Genomic DNA, 18653 nt, shown 5'->3' on the forward strand with positions numbered 1-18653 from the left:
AAAAATGGAAAACCAAAAATATGATCAGTTCCGAGAGGATAGACTCAGAAAGCTTTGAAAGCAAACATGGATTTCTATTAGAAAACAGAGAAATTGAAAAGCAGAATGCAAGTATGAAGCAAAAGGTAAAGCTGCAAAATAAGCAACTGTCTGGCCACTGCATAAACCTATGGAAGATAAAAATAAGCTGCATAAAAACCTTGGTTGAAAAATAAGCATTCTCCTCAGAATTTGTTTAACGTTGATTCAAACATTGATACTCCAGAATAGTGTACCTCAGCAGATGCATGAACTAATTTTAACTGTTCAGCTTACTATTTGTGCCTAATTTTTTACTGGTACACAGATTAACTATGAGAAGCCCAGGCTGAGAACTGGCTAAAACATTTTGATCAACGAAATCTTAGTTCGCTACCGAGATATGCATTTTCTAAACTAGTAACCCCAAAGTCCTGGCAACCTGTGTGAGAAAAAAAACAGACCACAGAGCTAAATAACTTAATAGCTAACATTTTACTTCAGCACTGTAGTAACAATCTTTGCCCTGGCTGAACCTGTTAACATTGTGGGAAATAATTAAATGTTAACGTAAAGTGATATGAAATGTCCCGTAATCTCTTCTCTGAAACTAACCCATCTGTGAACTAAAGGTCTGTGCTTTGTTGCATTGCAAAGATATCAAGAAGAGTACAGATTTCTAAATTCATCCATTATTCTTCCACAATGCTGTTTCTTTCCCCTAAATTTACATTAACAACTCAAAATTACTCTGTTGAAAAACTGGAAGTGCTGCTTTTGCTGGACATTTTTGTTCAGTGTTAATAATAGGTAAGACTATAATTTGACATTGAGATTATGCTGTTTCCACTTTTAACAGGGAAACGAGAAACTTTCACTCAAAGAAAATACGTGTCAACTTCATGTCTGTGAAGTGACATAGCTTGAAACGAAGACTTCAGTTATGTTTATTTGTGTGGAGATAAATTCTTATGAGTTTAAACAAATGCAAACCCCAAAGAAAACCTGGACCTACCCACAAAAAAAAATGTTAGAGAGTTTCTGATCTAAGAGATGTACCTACCTATCAGGATTGTCTGAAGCACAGACACTGTCAATAAGCCCAACATCCAGAGTTCCCTGTACAGTGAGAAAGACACAGATAACAGAAATTGCTTCCATCTTAAATTACAGACATTCTCCTTCGTGAATAGGATGGGAACTGAAAACATTCTTCTGAATTCCAATAGCTTGAGTAGAAATGAACATACGAGAAAGGCATGAGTGAGTCATCTTTGCTCCCTAAACACCATGAGAAGATGTGCAAGGGCTCCACTGGACTGGAGGAAAAAGAGCTACAAATTTCCAGAGGGCATTATGAAGGTCTGAAATAACCTTTGCCAATATCCCAGTACTGGCAAAACACATAAATACACTGTTCTTCCCAACTGCCTATCTTCTGTTTGGAATAACTGTGACCCAGAGTAGTCCCATAATCCCATCCAAAGCCATTTTGTCTGCACGAGGCAGGCCCCCTCTTCCCCTCAAACCAGAGAGCTATTGGCGATTAAGCTGAGCCACCCACCACAACCACCATGTTCCCCACTGCTTACCCTCTTTCTACCACCTTTGCTGTTTCTTTATAATAATTGTCCAACTTTCTTATACTGGACATGAACTATAGCACTGCATGCGCTGGAAAAACATGCACAAAATAGTTAAACACAGAGGGCTCTAAGCATGCCCACAGACTGGTTGCACAGTAACTCACCACGGCATTCTTTGGATTGGCCTGTTCATCTTGCATTTCCCTCAGCTGCTGCGCTGTAGCGCTGTGTACTCGGCTCAGGACATTAAACCAACCGCTGGCAATCGAAACAGACTCAAAGTTAAGATTTGGGTAGTGAAACTAGGTCTAGAATATGATCAACGAACCTGGAAAGCTGCCAGTGGGAAAATTTCTTCATTCACAATTTCCTGAGGACTATGCCACAAAATATCTCTTGGGCTGATCATACCAGACTCTAATGTCTTCCTTCCTCCTTATTTATCCATGAAAATTCTGTGCACGTTCTCCAACCCACTGACAGCTGCTCCCACAAAATCCAGTTTTCTACTTGCTATTCAAGGAACTGTAAGCAGGCAGTGGCCTTACCAGGGAGCACGTCAGCAAACTGAGAAGAGCGTACAGCAGTTGTAAAGACAGGGTCAGTTGGGAATCTTCCTGGACTAGCGTCCTAGAGACACCTGGGAGCCTTCTTAGCTAGTCTCTCTGATCTGCTCATAAACTTGAAAGTCATATGGCTGTCAATTAATCATGAGGTTTTTTACACGTTAATTTGGAGTTAAGTTATTTGGCTGTGAAAGGGCTTCTCATTACAGACATATCTGGAGGCTAATCTCTGTTGCAGAACAAGCAGATTCTTATCTGCAGCTTCCAGTGAGATCAGCAAACATCTAGACTTCATGGAGGATTCTCAGATTGGATACTCTATGACATCTGCTAATCTGCCCTTTGCTAGTGCAAGTGTTGGTGCTTTCTTCTCCCTCAGAACAGAGACTCATATGGCATTGACAGAGGCAACATTTGGTTTACACTTGTCCTAGCAATTCGGCAATGTTATCTTAGGGCATGCCTATTCCAGTTGTGGAAGTTCTGGGTTAAGAGGTTACTGTTTCTTCAGCTACTGTCCCTTGAATTTGCCTGTTTCTTGTTCATGTGGCTGTTCTTTAGTCTATTTGTCTATTTCTGTCAATTTGCGTCCAAACACCTTCCCCTTTCCTCTCCCTACACCCGAATGAAATAATAACAGACCCTAAATAACTTCACAGTATCAGATTAAAGTAGATCAGAGGAACACTTACACTGGCTGGGCTGAGAAAGCAGAAGCCTTGGTAAGAATGGGAAAAGTGGGAACACATGAGCAGCTAGGGACAGTAACCTCTTAACCTGGCTTTGCATAGCCAGAACAGGTTGTCCAACCTGCCCTTAAACAACTGATTCCCACTGCCTGGCCGGGACACCAAGAAGGAAGGACATGAGTCATTTGTTTGTTTTGCACTGGGAAGACTTTATCAGATGACACTACAGACTCTGATAAGCTGCAGCCTTTTCTCTGTCTCCTGGATAAAACCCAGCTGCTCTCGCAATCATTTACAGACAACATGAATAGACTTTTTGTTTGATTCAAGATTCCATTTAATAAATAAATCAGCTATTAGATGTTCCAGTTTATATTAAGGTTTTGTGTGTCTCCTGAAGTAACCCTTGAATTCAGCTTGCTCACAGCCACATAAGAAGGTGGCAGTCCTGTGACTGACTGATAGGCTGAACAACCATCTCAGTAGCTGCAACAGAGAGTCCCCAAAGTAGGTGTGGTACCTCCCAATAAGCACAAAATGGCACTCTGGAACAAATCTCCTCTTTTCTCCAGCAAAAGGGAGGTGATTATGTTTCCCAGGCTCTCCCATGAGTAGTTCTGTCAGACGTGCACTGAATGAACAAACCTAACAGAACTCCCTCTTATACCTGGCATCTTCTGGTGACTCTGCAACAATGTGATAAACTCTGTCTTCTGTCACAATGTCCAAGGCATTCTCCTTTTCATGAATGTCCACAATCTCCCTGGAATACAGAAAATCACAAGAGCCAAAACTGAAAACCTTTCACAGGCATAAATTCCACCTGGCCAATTTTTTTCACATCATACCATTCACCATACAGAAGGGAAATCACTGGTTCAGATGGCTTATAACTCCAACAGAAATACAAAATCCCTCCAATACACATTAAGACTTTTAGGTTCTCCTTAAAAAGATCTGTACAGTTAATCTACTACAAAATCAAAGCTTAAGGCATTAAATTGATTTTCTTCAAGACACCATCAGACTAGATGGAAGAAGAGATAACAGGCAGGTTGATATAGAAGGCTGTTTACAAAGTGGTGTGTGCCACTCTTTTTGGCACTTTGCAGGTGACTAGTCTCTCCTTTCCTACAGCAGGAGCTGCGGAATTGGCTATGGCAGCAAAAAGAGCATTCAGGACTCAGGAAAAGGCATAGTACATGCTGTCAAATTCAAATCCTGCTGTGAGCTTCATAACACCTCTGTGAAATGCCTGGAGAAGCCAGGGAACAGATGGAGTCAGGGTAGGGGAGAATGCATGGGGGTATGTACTTAATTAGCCCCTCCTGGTCTGGCTCCATCCATGGCTTGGAAAGAGCTTCTGCTGGATTATGAAATGCAAGACTGGAAAAAGAACTATCAAGCATTCCAGACTCCCTCCAGAGTAAAACTAGAAGCTCTAATTGTCTTTTCCTTCCCTTATGTTTCTGATTCTCCTAACCCTACGGGAGATACATAGGCTGATGAACTGGCAGTACTGGACACTTCATTATTGATTTAGAGAGTGAATACTAGGGATCAAAAGGATTTATTTCTTCACTCACTTTGCCCTTCTGATATCAATTGTCCCCTTCAGCTTTTCCTCGCTATCATTCTCAAAGTACATCAGCTTGGATTCTCGAAGCACAAACCAACGGCGTTTCCAGTTACGGCGTGAAAGTGTTGACATGCCTCCACCTTTTTTATAGAGCCAGCCTGACTTCAGTGCCTCTTGCTTGGTGCGGAACCACATGAAGGCCTCGTTCTTCAGAACACACCAGCGCCGTCTCCATGGGTTCATGAGACCTCCTGCAAAGCCAGGGAGCAAGATTTTATCAGAAATGCAACAAGGGCCATGTTTCCATTCTGATCCTGCTTCATGGGCACTTGGTTACCACTTCAGTTCCTACATGAAACAAAGGAGCTGAAGGAGAGAAACAAGGTTATGCTTAAGTTTGGACAGATTAAAGACAGAACAAACTAGTGAAACACAAATATACAAATATATGCACTACTCAAATATTTTTGTACTGTCTTCATTTTTGTAGCTCAGAATCAGTCATTTAAGCCCATACCAAGTGGGCACAATTAGGTCTCGGTGGCAAAGATATCCAGTCTAATTCCCTGACATCTACCTCCTAGCTCTTTGTTTTATTTGCTTGTTTTCAATAAAAGAAGAAAAAAAAAAAAGACTAAACAGAGAACTAAGAGCAGATGAAGATGATGATTCTGCAGAAACAGAAGAGGAAAGAGGGTTTCCTGGATTCCATCCTTCCATGGTTTTGGCTAAAGCTGCTTACCTTTCATGTAGAGATAGCTGTGAAAATAGGGTGGTCCTGAGCCATTGAAGATAGTGACTCGTCCGTTACAAAACTCTTCATCTGTATCAATGTAAACATCCACTTCTTCTTCACTGTCCAGAAACTAAAAGGAAAAGAAGAAATACAGGCTACTTGGGTTCTCCTGGTCACAGGAAGACTGGAGCAAATTAACAAGGCTAGAGAAGTCACATGATTAGAAGGTGCAAAACTACACATACTCCCTTTACAAAAAAACCAATACAGTAAAACTAGAGGCTTGACAGCTTACCCATTAATGCCTAAAGCAAGAGTCTCCAGAGCATGGAATTTTCATACCAGAAAGGAGAGTGGCATTTGGCAGTGGACATGGCTAGAAAACTCCACTTACCTGCAGTAACAAACCTTCCTGTTTCAAGGCTGAGCCCACAGTCCAAAATCTAATTTAATGGGATTAAGAGAGAATTTTTCATTTTGGAGAAGTTTTCTGATTTTTCTGGCAGACAGGCCAGGATGCTGGACAAGATGGAGCACTGATCTAACCCCAGCAAGGAAATGCCTTGCTTTGGGTTGATTAGGAAAAAAAACACATTCCAGGGTAACTGAACCCTAAAAACAAAGATCTAAATTACTGAAATAATAGTACTGTATTTACTCATCCTGGTTCTCCCAACTAGATAATGGCCCTCAGCCATAAGAAAGTACTTCACACACGAAATCCCAAATTACGCTATCATCTCCTTTGCCTTAAATATAACTTCCTTTGATCGGCTTTATTAATTTAATACTAATGAAAGCAGCTCCTTAGATCTTTTCCTTCCTCAAATGCATGTTGCTTCTTTTCATTTTTTCCCTTCTGTCCTCTCTCCGTGACCCCTTTGTACTCCTCTTTTGCCTCATTCCTGCTCCACTCATTCATACTCCCTCCCTTGCCATTAAGTTTCAAAAACCAGGTACTCTTGGATCAGCAGCTACTGATGGGATCTTGACCCAGCTGCAGTTATCTCTTCTTATGGCTCATGCCATGACATAGTATCAACTGGATTTTTCATGAGTCTAACTCACTGAGGAGCCCAATAAAACCCTCCACTTCTATTTACATTTTAAGACGAATGGTAGAAACTGGCCTAGGCTGTGACAGAATGATTCATGGCTTGAAGATTACCTGACAGTGATCTGTGAGTACCTGCACACAGAGAAGGTACCTTTACTCAAGCAGATCACATCATAAAAAATTCTGATGGCTGGCAGCTGACATTAGGGAAATGCAAACCGGAAAAATCATGCAACTTTATAAGAAGTTCAATCTGCCATTGGAAAAGAATAGCAAAGGAAGTAAATTGAATTCCTTAAAAAAAAAAAAAAAAATCCGTTTTCTAAAAGGTATTTTGTAGTTCAAGTCTCTATTCTCAGGGACATTATTTATCTGAAATATTTTTATGACTGTCATTGGCTTCACACCTGAGCTCCTCACAATCTTATGTGGGCTTATCTGACATCCTGTTCTGTAAGGGGATTCATCCTTGCATTATTAAGCAACTAGCCTTAGGGCACTCAGGAAGTCTAGAGCCTAGTGTGGGATCTAAGCTGAGATGCTTCAAGTGCGGGGCTAATAGCCCAGCTTTACTACCCTGTCATTGTCCCTGTAGTAGGAATGAAAAGGTTCAGTGGTCTTGGTTGTGTGCACCGGGACCCACCCTGGATCAGCACAGTAATTTCTTCTAGCCTTAGAATAGTTTAACTTCTACACAGCGGCTGAAAATAAACCCTTGACTCTGAACAGTAACAGGACTAGAACAAGAGAAGTTTTAGTGATGGAAACAAATCAAACCCCAGCCTTTCCCATTTCCTCTTGTGATTGTCCACTGGAAGCTCAGGCTACTTCTGTGAAATCTCTCTAAGGTAGAACATATACCTACAAGATACTAGTTGCCTGCTTTCAGTCTTCCTAAAGGGTGTTATGTTAATATATGGTGATGGAAACAATCTAAAATAGCCTAGGTACATATGTGCTAGCTTGTGTACCAGTAAAGACTGGACAGTCACAAGCCCTCCGGCCTTCAGCCTATCTATGACTTCCCTTTTTTTCAAGCTGATTATTGATGTAAGAGAGAGTTACACATTAGTAACAATACCCACAGCAAGCAGGCATACAGTAGGGCGGCAAGGATGTTATAAATATCAACAAAGTCAGGCTAATGTCCAGAAAGGTGAAGGGAGGGATTCTTACCGAGTCCAGGCTGCCACGGTTGGAGTCCAGGCTGGTACCATGGGAGTGTCTCAGACCTTCCTCACCGTTCAGAGGCTCAGCTGAGGCACTACCTGCATCTCCACAACCATCAAACTCCTCATGGTCGTAGTCAGACTCCACATCTGGAGGGGAAGTGTAAATTGGCTCTCCCACCTCTCCACTGTTATTCCTCTGCTTATCTGTGACAGTGCTGTAAATGCTTTCTGCTGGCTCAGAGAGGGCTCTATGCTCCTTGGGGCTAGTGGTTCTTTCCACAGGTTGTCCTGGAGCAGGGACAAGCCCTCCCACTTCCCTTTGGAGAAGTGAAAGGCTTGTATCTGCAACTTCCTCTGAGTAGTTATCACTGTTTCTTGTGCCGTGCTGATTCAAGACCACCAAACTGGAAGTTGGCCGTCCTTCATCATCAGCATGAAAACCCTCATCCACTTCTTCTTCAGCCAGTGGTGCCACCAGGCTGCAGTCAATGTTGAGTGTCCCCTCACTAGAAAGTGAGTGCTCTAAGTTCTGCACACTTTCATCCAGATTGCCAAAATCCAGCAGTTCCAAGAACTCCTGGGCAACCCTAGATGCCTCCTTCTCCAGCCTCTGGATCTCTTCTTCTCGCTGCCGATTGATTTCATTTCTGGTGTTTTCACAGATGATAGACATGTGATCCTCTTTCTGTTGCTGCAACTTCTCAATCTCCTTCTCCAGTCTTAAGATCTCCTCCATCTGACGTCTCTCTTCTTCTTGCAGGGGAATATCTACCTCCTCAGTTTTTACTGCTTCCACCTTAAAGAATTTATAATAGGGTTAAAGCAGTTTCTTCAACCTATATGTGTTCGTTGCCTGGACCTTTCATTCTGCCTATCTCCTGTGCTTGCCTCATACTTCCCATCTGCAAAAATATGACTCTAAGCATCCTGCAATCATCCATGGTGTAAAAGCTAAAGGTAGAACTACTGGACCTTCAGGTACCTCCTTTTTTTGAGCAACCTACCTCTTTTAAGAATCATACAAAGCAGCTCACTGGGATCAGTGAATTTTTAGAAGAGCCTCTCTTTCTGCTGCTCGTGTAACAGCCCCTTTGTACACTACAATTTGGATAAAAGCATTCTGAAAAACTGTCCTCTCGTTTTGAACTATTTCACACACATACACATGTATAGGAGAAAGTAATTATATATGAATACATACAGCCATAGCCTGCTTAAGAGCTGAGGATTTCCCAGAAATTAATTAAAAGATTTGGGGAGTTTGTTCCTTCTTGAGTTGGGGGTCTGACCATCAGAATCTAGGTCTGGAAGGGATATTTGCAATGAAGCAGGACTGTATGTATCCACTCCAACCCCACCAAAACTCCACCCAGAATTTCTTGGCATTCTTTGGCATCACTAGATGGATGACAGCTGGTTGCTGAAGAGTTTGTCTTCCTCTATTCTCCACAATGAAGTAACAGGAAATTTCTAGCAAGTACACAATAATAGAAGATGGAAGATACTAGTAACTTTCACTGACATTTAGCTATAAGATAAAGCCACCCTCCCCTCCACAGAGGATGTTGAAAACATGCACACACAAGAAAAAGCAAAAATAAATTCCAGAAGGATTTAATGTACTTCCTGATAGGAGTATGACAATGCAGCCAATGAATTGGCCCATTTAAGCCGCAATCCTTTCTGTTGCTTGTTCTCTACTTGACTCTTACTTGTGGACGAATGCACTTCTATACTCTAATCTGTCATCTCTCCTAAAGAGGGCTGGCCTGTAACTGGGGAACAAGTGGTTTGGGAAAGAAATAAGAAGATACACAGCTGTTTTCACACACCTCAGGGTAGGTGGTCTGCTCTTTGATATATCAAGTACCAACAATTAGATCAGTTACAAGGGGTTTATTTTAGCCATGGTAGCAGCCAGCTTGCACTCTTATTTCGGCTGTTAGAGGCAACAATCCCGCAAGACAGACTGTGTCACAGTGTAGCACATCACAAGGTCATATAATAAGCTCAAGCAGTAGAGATAAAAAAGGATGCTGCATGTTCAATACAGAAATTTTCAAATAGGAACTATGCAAGCTGGTACATGAGCATTGAAAAAAACCCTACCTTGTTAACTCTATGCACCTCTGCCAAAGCCAAACACCTGCAGGTTTTGAGTGAACAAAGCTTGTTTCTTAAATAGTGTTGCCACAATAACAATATTAGCTCCAGGCGAAGCGTAGGCAATGAAGGACCCTTCACAGATACTCAGGAGAAGACATACAAAAAGAATAACTGTTAAACCTACCTGAGCCACCTGGAGTAGCACATTCAGTTGCTCCTTTTCTCTGTTAAAAAACAAGCCATGATAGTCAGAGATAGACCCAGTTCTCCTACATGAGGCTTTCAGAATTACATGGACACATCATCCCTCCACTGGTAAGGTTAAAATAAGGTACCTGTTGTAAGACTGATTAAAAAGCTTTTGTAATTTAGTAAAAATCCAATTTTCTGTGATTGGCATGACCTTTGTGGATACAACAGATTTTCTGCATGCACTTAACTTTCAGATCAATCAGGAAATTGGATTAGTTGGAACACATAAGGAAGGACATTGGAAACAATGACAGAAAGACAGATCAGTTAGACTCATCAAAAATGTAAACAGAATCTTCTGAAGTACTATACATCCATGGATATTAAATGAGGTTGTACTTGCATAATTGACAGAAATCAGGAAACAGTTTGTTGTTTTTTTTTTTAAACAGAACAGAATTATTGCAATACCAGCATTGAATTTGTGTTTTGTTTTGCTTTTACTGTATTAAAGCCCCCCAAAAGTTATCAAATTTTTGTACTTTGTTAAATGATTAAGCTGAGGACTTTCTCTTCTGAAGACCTGGATGCCCCAGCTTGCATAACTTCTCAGTGGCATGCAAAACCTAGTTTACTAGTAAAGGCTGTAAGAGTCAGAGTTTGTTAGTAAACATGAGTAGAGGAAAAAAACTATCTCACAGTGCTGCATCTCCACCCAGATCAAAAAGGTTGTACTCCAAGGGAAAACTGTCACTATGGCCAGTTTCTCCATAGTGAGCACACTACAAGCAACAGAACTAGTACACAGACAAATGCCAGGGTCATACATAGGGAGCAGGGATAGGATGTGGCTGGATGAAAAAGTCTGCCTGTGGCAACCACTGCGAAGCTAAATGCAGACTGGCAGTGGTAACTTTCAAGTCTGTAATTGAACCCCAAGCAGAACAGGAGGGCAACAATATTTATTTCCCAGGCCCTGTAGCTTTTCCCAGCCAAATTCTAAATTACAGCTGCAAGTCACAAAGTCCTTAAAGCTCTCACTCTTGCACTCGCTCTCTCTCAAAAAAAATCCAGGAAATGTTTCCAAATGAAAGCTGATGTAACTGAGATCCAGATGGTTCCAACTCTACTGAAAGATCTCTAACAGTAGTCATGAGTTAAACAACTGCCTTAAACAATAAGAGGGTTCAAGAAGCAGAGCCATTTTAAAACAAATCAGGAATATCACCTACAATCTACACACTAATTCCTGCAACTGTTCTTCAAATTTTTTAGCCCTCTGATATTTCTTGCTGCTTTCCACCCATCTTCCTGAAATGTGATACCCAAAACCAGGGACAGTACTCCAACTGAAGCCTTACCAGTGCCAAGCGGAACAGAAGAATCACCCCCACATCTTAACAGAAACAATCCTGTTTATAGACAGCATTTGCTTTCTCCTCTCACACAGCATGACACTGGTGACTAATACTCAACTTAGCCTGCAACCTTCTTCCTGCTGTTGAAGTAGGCATTTTTCCTTCTCTCTCTGTGCATTTGATTATTCCTAACTGTAATCTGCATATGTCTGTATTGAAAGTTATCCTGTGTTTTCCAGACCATTTCTTTAATTTGCCAAAATTATTTGAACTGTAATCCTGTCTAGCTATATACTTACAGCCCCTCACCAGATGGTTTTATCTGCAAATTTAACAAGGATATTCATATTTCCTCATCCAACTTATTATGAGAACATCGTGCTAGTACCATATCCAGCACAGACCATGGAAGAATCCCATTCAAGAGTTCTCTCCTATTTAACAAAAAGCTACTATTGTTTACTAATTAAATGCAATAATACAATGCAGTAAAAACACAAATCCTAGTCTTGCTTCATGTACTTTTTTCCAAACCACATTCCTTATGGTGCCTTAAGAGTATTGTCAAAACATGTCAAAGCCCTTACCTACCCTCTGCCTATCCAAAGTCAAGTTACCCACCCTCTATGGCTTTTCCCTATCCACAAGGCATGTCATAAGCTATCACAGAAGGAAACAGGTAACTTTAATGCTGTTTGTTCTTCAGAAATCCATGTTGGCTCTTAACTCTATCAAGCATTTACAACTATTTGATTATTTGTTTCAGTATCTTCCTGAAATTGAGGTTAGGCTGACTGGTCCACAATTCCCTCATTCTTCCTTTTCTCATTTTAAAAGGGGGTCACTACGTTTGGAATTTTCCAGTTTTATGGAAACTCTATTGCTATCCACAAAGGAGGAGAAGGAGAATAGCTACTGATTCAAACTGCTTCAGCCAGATCTCGAAGTACTCAAACATTAATTTCACCAAGTCCGGGTGACTTCTTTGTAATCTGATTTATCTGAGTGTTCTCTTTGTAATCTGATTTATATGAGCATTCTCTAACCTTTTATTTCCCTGCTAGGTTCTGAATTCTTGCACATCTGTGCTAATTTTATTTAGTGTCCAACAGTTAAGCCTTTTGGGGAAGACAAATAAAAATAGCATCAAATACCTCAGCTTTCTCAACATTGTAATTTTTTCTTCCTGTTGAACAGTAGACCAAATCGCTCCATGTCTCCCTTTTACAACCAGTGTACGCACAATAACTGCATGCCAACTTTTAGTTCGTTATAGCTCAGGTTGCATCTTGGTCCTTCTAATTTTGTCTCCGCATGTGTGTTAGTTTTTTTGGGGTTTTTTTTGTTGTTGTTGTTCTCAGTAGATTAGCCATTTTGCAATTTCTGTGGACTTCCACCTCATTTTTGAGGTCGAATGGAAGTTCAGGAATTTAGCCAAGTTGGTCTGCTAGTACCTTTTTGGCTCCTCACTCTGAATGAAGCCATTTGACATCAAGTAGAAAATGAAAGCAAAATGAGCAGTTGACCTGATTCCTAGAAACACTGACAGTTCTTTACAATGATGCTGGGTTCAACACATCTTTCATGGGCTGGGTACTAAAGGGCAGGGGAAGAAAAACACTACAACAAATAAGCTAAATAGGTCCTTTTATCTAAAACTAGGCAGGGACAAGCTCTACTTAGTACAGTGAGGACTTTAGACCTGAGAGAGCATCTGTAGCATTTGATAACTGCAAACTAGTTACTGACATTCTGAACTTGCACAGCTTCATGTTGCTGATGAGGGTGTTGTTGAAAATTGACACATTGATAAAATGGAGCCTTCAGTGTTGTTCAACAAATTCCTTGACCAAACTGTTCCATTATTGGTGTCACTGACTCCATGTCTTGTCCCAGCAGATACATCACCCTACTGTCTCCAGTGAAACCACAGGCCATCTCTTTTCCTTATGACATACTTCTAACCTTAGAATCTTCTGATGCTTGTCACACACCTTAGTCCACCAAGATCCTAATTCAGGACAAGTATGTGACAAAAGCCTATAAGAAACGTAACCAACTAGTTATGAAAAACTTAAAATGCCACAGGATTATTTGTTCAAACTTACATAATAATCTCGTAGTTGAAGTTTTATGCTTCATAAAACAAAGGATTATCAAGAGAGACACCCAGCTTGGATAGGATGTAGGTAACCACGGAGCAAAGAGTAAATGATGCATGAGGTGCAGGATTCTCAATAGGTGTACTGTCACTGCTCACAGGCTGCCTCTTTTTGTCACATTAGCTATTCCCTTCCCCTCCTGATCTCTTGACACATCCATATCCCTGATGGGAGACACACAGCAGCAGGAACAGGGAGAACACGTGTATTCTCATGAGTGTAAGAACTGCAGTAGCAGCACAGGTGCGCTGCCCATCTTGCTCTCTGACACAGCTTACTGGACACACCGAGCCTCATGATGCTGGTACCTTCTCACACTGCTAATCCCTCCAGATTTTGGAAGACTCCATAAAACTTGTCGCAAAGGCAACAAGAAAATTATGGATGTCTGCCCGATCAGTGAAACGGCCTCCTTTCATGTACATTCCAAAGCAGAAAAACACTAAACGGAGGTAAAAATACACCAGGATTAGCCTTCCTAGAGGAAACAGGACGCTCCTTTTCCACACTGCTTTTCTACTCTAAGCTGCCCACAGCCCACCCCAGCTCTGCCCCTGGCATTGGGACACCGTCTCATGCAATTGCTGTGCCAGTGTTACCGTCGTGCCAGTGCCCCAGGCCCACTTTTACACCTCAGCAGCTTTAGCGCTAGGGAACTATGAGCGCAAGATACCATCTTGTACCTTTCCTTCACCTCTTCCTCTTCCCGTTTCCTCCTACGCTCCTCCTCTTCTTGCCATTGTCTTTCCTCTTCCTCTCTTCTGATCTGTTCTTCCTCTTCCTGCCTCCTTCTCTCCTCCACTTCCTGCTTCCGCCTGAGTTCCTGCTGCAGCAGGTGCTGGTAGAGGCTGCGAGCCAGGCGGCCACGCCAGTGCTTCTGCAGGGTGATCGCAGAGGCCTTCAGTCGCAGCAGGCTCTTCTTCCAGAAGTATGCTCGGTAGTTCTTTTGGATTATAACGACACTGGCTAGCACCTTTTGATACTTCTTCCTAAAAACAGAACCAGACACTTAATGCGCCATGAGTACACGCTTTGCATTTCTCATGCCCTAGTATATTGACCAATCTTACCATGGCCACAGAAAAATGGATTTGGAAAAATACTGCTCAGAAATGACACAATTTCGGTTCCTCTACTGCCACTACCCATAAATCATATTCTCCGCCCTGTTCTCACTCCTCTATCTACCACTGGTTTGTTTCTGTGAGCACCTACTTTCGTGAAGACCCTCAGAGGATGAAGGGCAGATGTTTGGCACATGGAAAGAGAAGGTCCACTGGCCCAAAGTCTCCTTGCATTGCACATACATACATACATTCATTGTGCAATTAGCATAATCACTCAGTGTGGATTTATTATAATAAAAACACACAAATGGCCTTACCATATGAGAACAAAGTCCCATACTGCCCCATCTTTTAAGTGGCCAAAAGCAAACTGCTCCAGGAAAGACAAAAAGCGGGGCAAAAATAAATCTGGTCACATTAATCTCCTATTGTTTGGGGGAAAACACAGTGACACTACAATATTGATTGCTGAATGTAACATTGTAACAGGCTGCCATAAACATATACATATATTGCACAACATTTTGCTTAAAGAGTAACGATATCAAAATCAACTTTGCAGCACTTCAAAAAACACAGTAGGGCTCTAAAAGAAAAGAATTATCACTCAGTATTTCTGTAGTCTAGTGAAGTTCTAGAAAAGTCCGTTCTTGCCTCTGCATTACAGACCATTTTTATCAAGGACCTGAAAAAAAAGTAACTGGCAGAAGTTTGTACATGATACACAAACTGGCAAAATAACAAAAGAGTTACTATTACAGAGTAATCTGGATCAATTTGTAAGCTAGATTCAAGCAAACATTAAACAATCCAAAAGAGCCAAACATAAGGTCTTGTATTGAAGAATCAAAGGCCAAACACACCTGATGTGGGACTGTTAAGAAGCAGCAAGTCAAAAAGGGATTTCGGGGCCACAGATCATCAGGTGAAGGCAAACGCCCATCACAATGCTATAGAAAAAAACCACTACTGCGATTCTTATACTTGCAAGCAGAAATGCTGTGTAGAAGGGGACTGCACTGCTACTTTTATCCTGTGTTCAGTGTTAGCCCCTCCGTTTCAAGAAAAATGTTAGACCCTCAAGTGATTTCTAAGGAAGCAGGATTGGAACCAGAAATTCTGGCTTATAGAAAGACAGCACATGCTCCATGACCATAAGAAAGAAACGGCTAAGGAAAGGCTTGATCCCACTCAAAGTACCCACATTTTTGAGTGGCATTTCTATTTATCCAACAGGGACATTACAAGATTTAATTGACCTGAAGCTGAAGTCTATTCAGGCTGGAAATAAGCGGACATTTTTTAAAAGTAATTAAATATATTTAGACATCTTAATATCTTCCTGTAGGGAAATGATCATTGGTACTATTCAAATCAAAAACTTCTTTAGTCCAAACTAGAATTTGCAGAGGGAAATTCTATGGGGCTGTTAGACAGGATCTTGGGCCAGCAGGCTACAGTAATCCTGTGAAGTCTTAAGAGTCCTAGAAAGCACACTGGAAACAGCACAGTATTCTCACATATCCTTCCCACAGACCTTCTGCAACCCCCCGAGGAAAAGACACACCTCAAAATCCCCTTCCTGGCAATCAAATCCCCTTCAAATGGCAACAGGGACCCATGCTGACAGCTTGCCACCTCCCTGCACATCAAATACATCAGCCTAGTCAAGAAAGTCAGGAGAGGGATGCTAATAGCAGTAGTGTGCAGAGGTCACGCTCTTTTCCATAAGTATTAAGTCAAAGGGAGGAAGCACAGAGAGAAAAAGAAGAGGAAAGGGAAGAGGTGATAAGAAGTGGGAGGTTTTAGATGAATTGCTCCTGGGCTGCAGTCCCCTCACCCCTGCTCCCTCTGTCCTCCCTGTGCCCTGCACATGGGGTGTGAACAGCTGCACATGCACTCTCTGCCAAGGCAGATATAAGTGCATCAAAAAGGGCACTCTGACTTTTACAAAATGCATCTGCCAGAAACTCTCTCAAGTGCAACATGTGCCAAGCCCTGCCCAGCTACAGGCCAGCTCTGCCTGCTAATCTGCCAGGCTGAAGTGCCCCCTCATTCCTCATGACCGCAGCCAAGCTGGCAGACGCCCTTCAGCTGGAATGGTTGCACACAGGCCGTGAATTTCATTCCCCTTGTTCAGCCTTCCGTTCACCCCCTCGCACCGGCCAAAGAAACTCAACCTGCAGGCCATGCCGAGGAGTTGGGAGACATCCCGACCATATATCACAAGAGAAGGCGGGGTGGCTGCAAGGCTCCAATGCTGCATTTGGAATTTAGTTAATTATCCTGTCAATGAGCTGTAGTTAGCAGTCATGCCTCCAAGGACTAGAGAACACAGGGCTATGGAGTAATTTCCTACTGTCTTCTTCCCTGAGCAATAAGGTTCTGCAGAATCCAGGGACACAGCCAAATTTGTACAGGGATCCTGCAAGCCTGGGAACAGTTATGTGTATTTTAGCTGCTGAAGCTGTTACCTGCAGCTCAGAGTTCCACAGATTAGCTATGAATAATGGGGTCATTTCAATGGGCTTGATTTTCTTGTCTCACCTTTTAGTGATCAGTCAGAGATACTAGGCTGCAGGGAATGAGAGCAAAGAAAACGTTCTCACCCTTAGGACTGGTTCTCCAGGCTCACAGAACAAGTTCACAAAGGGGGAGAAACCAGTAAAATCCTTCCTGTGGCATATGAACCCTTCTTCGCCAACCTACTTTGCATGAGAGCAAATGAATTTAAATACACTTGTACTTGCAAAACTAACAAAAATGGTATCAAGCTTAAGGCAGCACACACTGGTTCTCCTGACCTCTGCCCAACTCTGCACAGACCCTTCAGCACTTGCCCTGATGAACTCCCTCTTGCTGGACCTTCTCCAATACAGGTGCAGTGCAACTGGAAACTCTTCACAGAAAAGTTTTCCAGTCTCCCTCCCTAGCTATTTCCTCGCTCCCTGCTCTCCTCCCCTGCAAAGTCCAGTTACCTCCAGCTGCTTGTGAGGATTTCCACTCTGGCTGGAGAAGCACAGCTTGTTCTTAAAGATGAGACTCACAAGAGCAACACGTGGGAGGAGGAATTCAGATCTGTGGAGACTGGAGGACCACAAGATTTCTAGCCAAGAGGAACATTATTGCAACACTGTCTCCATCGCAGCCCTGCAGGGCAGCAGCTACCTTCCCAGGAACTCAGAAAAGCAGTAATCCAGTTTGCCTGCAGTGATGTTTCCCAGAAAAACCAATTTTCCTGTGCTAATCCCTACCCCTCTCTCCACATGCTAGACATAAAGTAAAATAGAGCAGAGGCCCTGACACAAAGAATTTGCAGTCTCATGTACAAACAATAGAGCTAGCTCATTTGTCTTCCTAGAGGGAAATAAATAAATGAATAAAAGCCCCTGAGACCAAATGTGTATTTTGCTGATATTCCATGTTGGCGAGGCAGGGTACAACCCTTGCACACATTCCCCAAAGCAAAATGAGCTACCTGGTGTAACTGGAGCTCTAAGAAGAGTGCCTGCTGGAACAGCTCTGCTGGCCAGGGATTTCACCTCCTCACACCCCTGACTGACAGGTGTCTGGAGCAGAGACCAGCCAGGACAGAGCATCTTACTGGGATTAAGTGTGCATGCCACAGCCATTAAGGAGTCAGCTGTTACACTGACTGCGAGGGGCAGAGGAGGGGCAGTTTGTCTGCAGTTGGTTCTCCCAACCCTCCTCTGGTCAGGTGCAGAAGGGAGCGGCAAGAGGAGATTACTGGTGCAAAGCTGGCCAAAAACCAATTCTGAAGAGTTAATTAAAAGGAGAGGGAGATCACGAGGCAAACAGGCAGGGCGAGGAAAGAGGGCGAGCAAAGGCAGAGCTGCAAGTGAGGAAGAAGCGACTTGCAGGGGGAGCAGAGAACAGAGTTGACAGGCGTAAGGAAAAGGAGGGGACCCAAAGCGTAGGTGGGGCCCAGCCAGGAGAGCCCTGAAGGCAAGGAAAAGGTGTCATCGGAGGCAAGCAGTGGGTACAGAGGTCCCCGCAGAAGCCTGCCGAGCAGCTTTGAGGGAGGGTGCAAGCGTGCACAGAATTGAAGAAGAGGTGGCAAAGGTGCAGAAAGGTATCAGCAGAACTGATGCCGGCAGGGAGGGCAGATATATTCTTTCTCCTTGGCACAGAGGAGGGGAAGAAGGGAGGGATGCGAGGGGACGGGCGAGCGAAGCAGAGGGTCGGGGCAACCCAGGCACACGAGCACAGGGATGGTGGGGCAGCCCCCAGCACTGACCTTGCCATGTAGCCCAAGACGTGGGCCCGGATGACTATAGCTGCTTTCCTCAACTCCTCTTCCCGATCCTTCTCCAGCTTCTGCTCAAGAGCTTCCTTCAGGAAAAC

General features: G+C 42.9%; 1 protein-coding gene across 2 annotated transcripts in view; it reads right to left on the reverse strand.

Annotated features, from left to right (window-relative positions):
- Positions 1 to 18653, reverse strand: part of LOC115342835 (unconventional myosin-X-like) — a 98135-nt gene that overhangs the window by 18225 nt on the left and 61257 nt on the right. For both annotated transcript variants that reach the window (XM_030017936.2, XM_030017937.2), the window contains 9 exons: positions 18547 to 18653; positions 13905 to 14210; positions 9694 to 9733; positions 7408 to 8199; positions 5181 to 5304; positions 4446 to 4689; positions 3527 to 3622; positions 1769 to 1862; positions 1082 to 1137 (listed from right to left, as the gene is read on the reverse strand). In XM_030017936.2, coding sequence (XP_029873796.1) covers positions 1082 to 1137; positions 1769 to 1862; positions 3527 to 3622; positions 4446 to 4689; positions 5181 to 5304; positions 7408 to 8199; positions 9694 to 9733; positions 13905 to 14210; positions 18547 to 18653 — 1859 coding nt within the window. The remainder of the gene's footprint in view (positions 1 to 1081; positions 1138 to 1768; positions 1863 to 3526; positions 3623 to 4445; positions 4690 to 5180; positions 5305 to 7407; positions 8200 to 9693; positions 9734 to 13904; positions 14211 to 18546) is intronic.

This window comes from Aquila chrysaetos, chromosome 6, assembly GCF_900496995.4.
Source record: "Aquila chrysaetos chrysaetos chromosome 6, bAquChr1.4, whole genome shotgun sequence".
NCBI lineage: Eukaryota > Metazoa > Chordata > Aves > Accipitriformes > Accipitridae > Aquila > Aquila chrysaetos.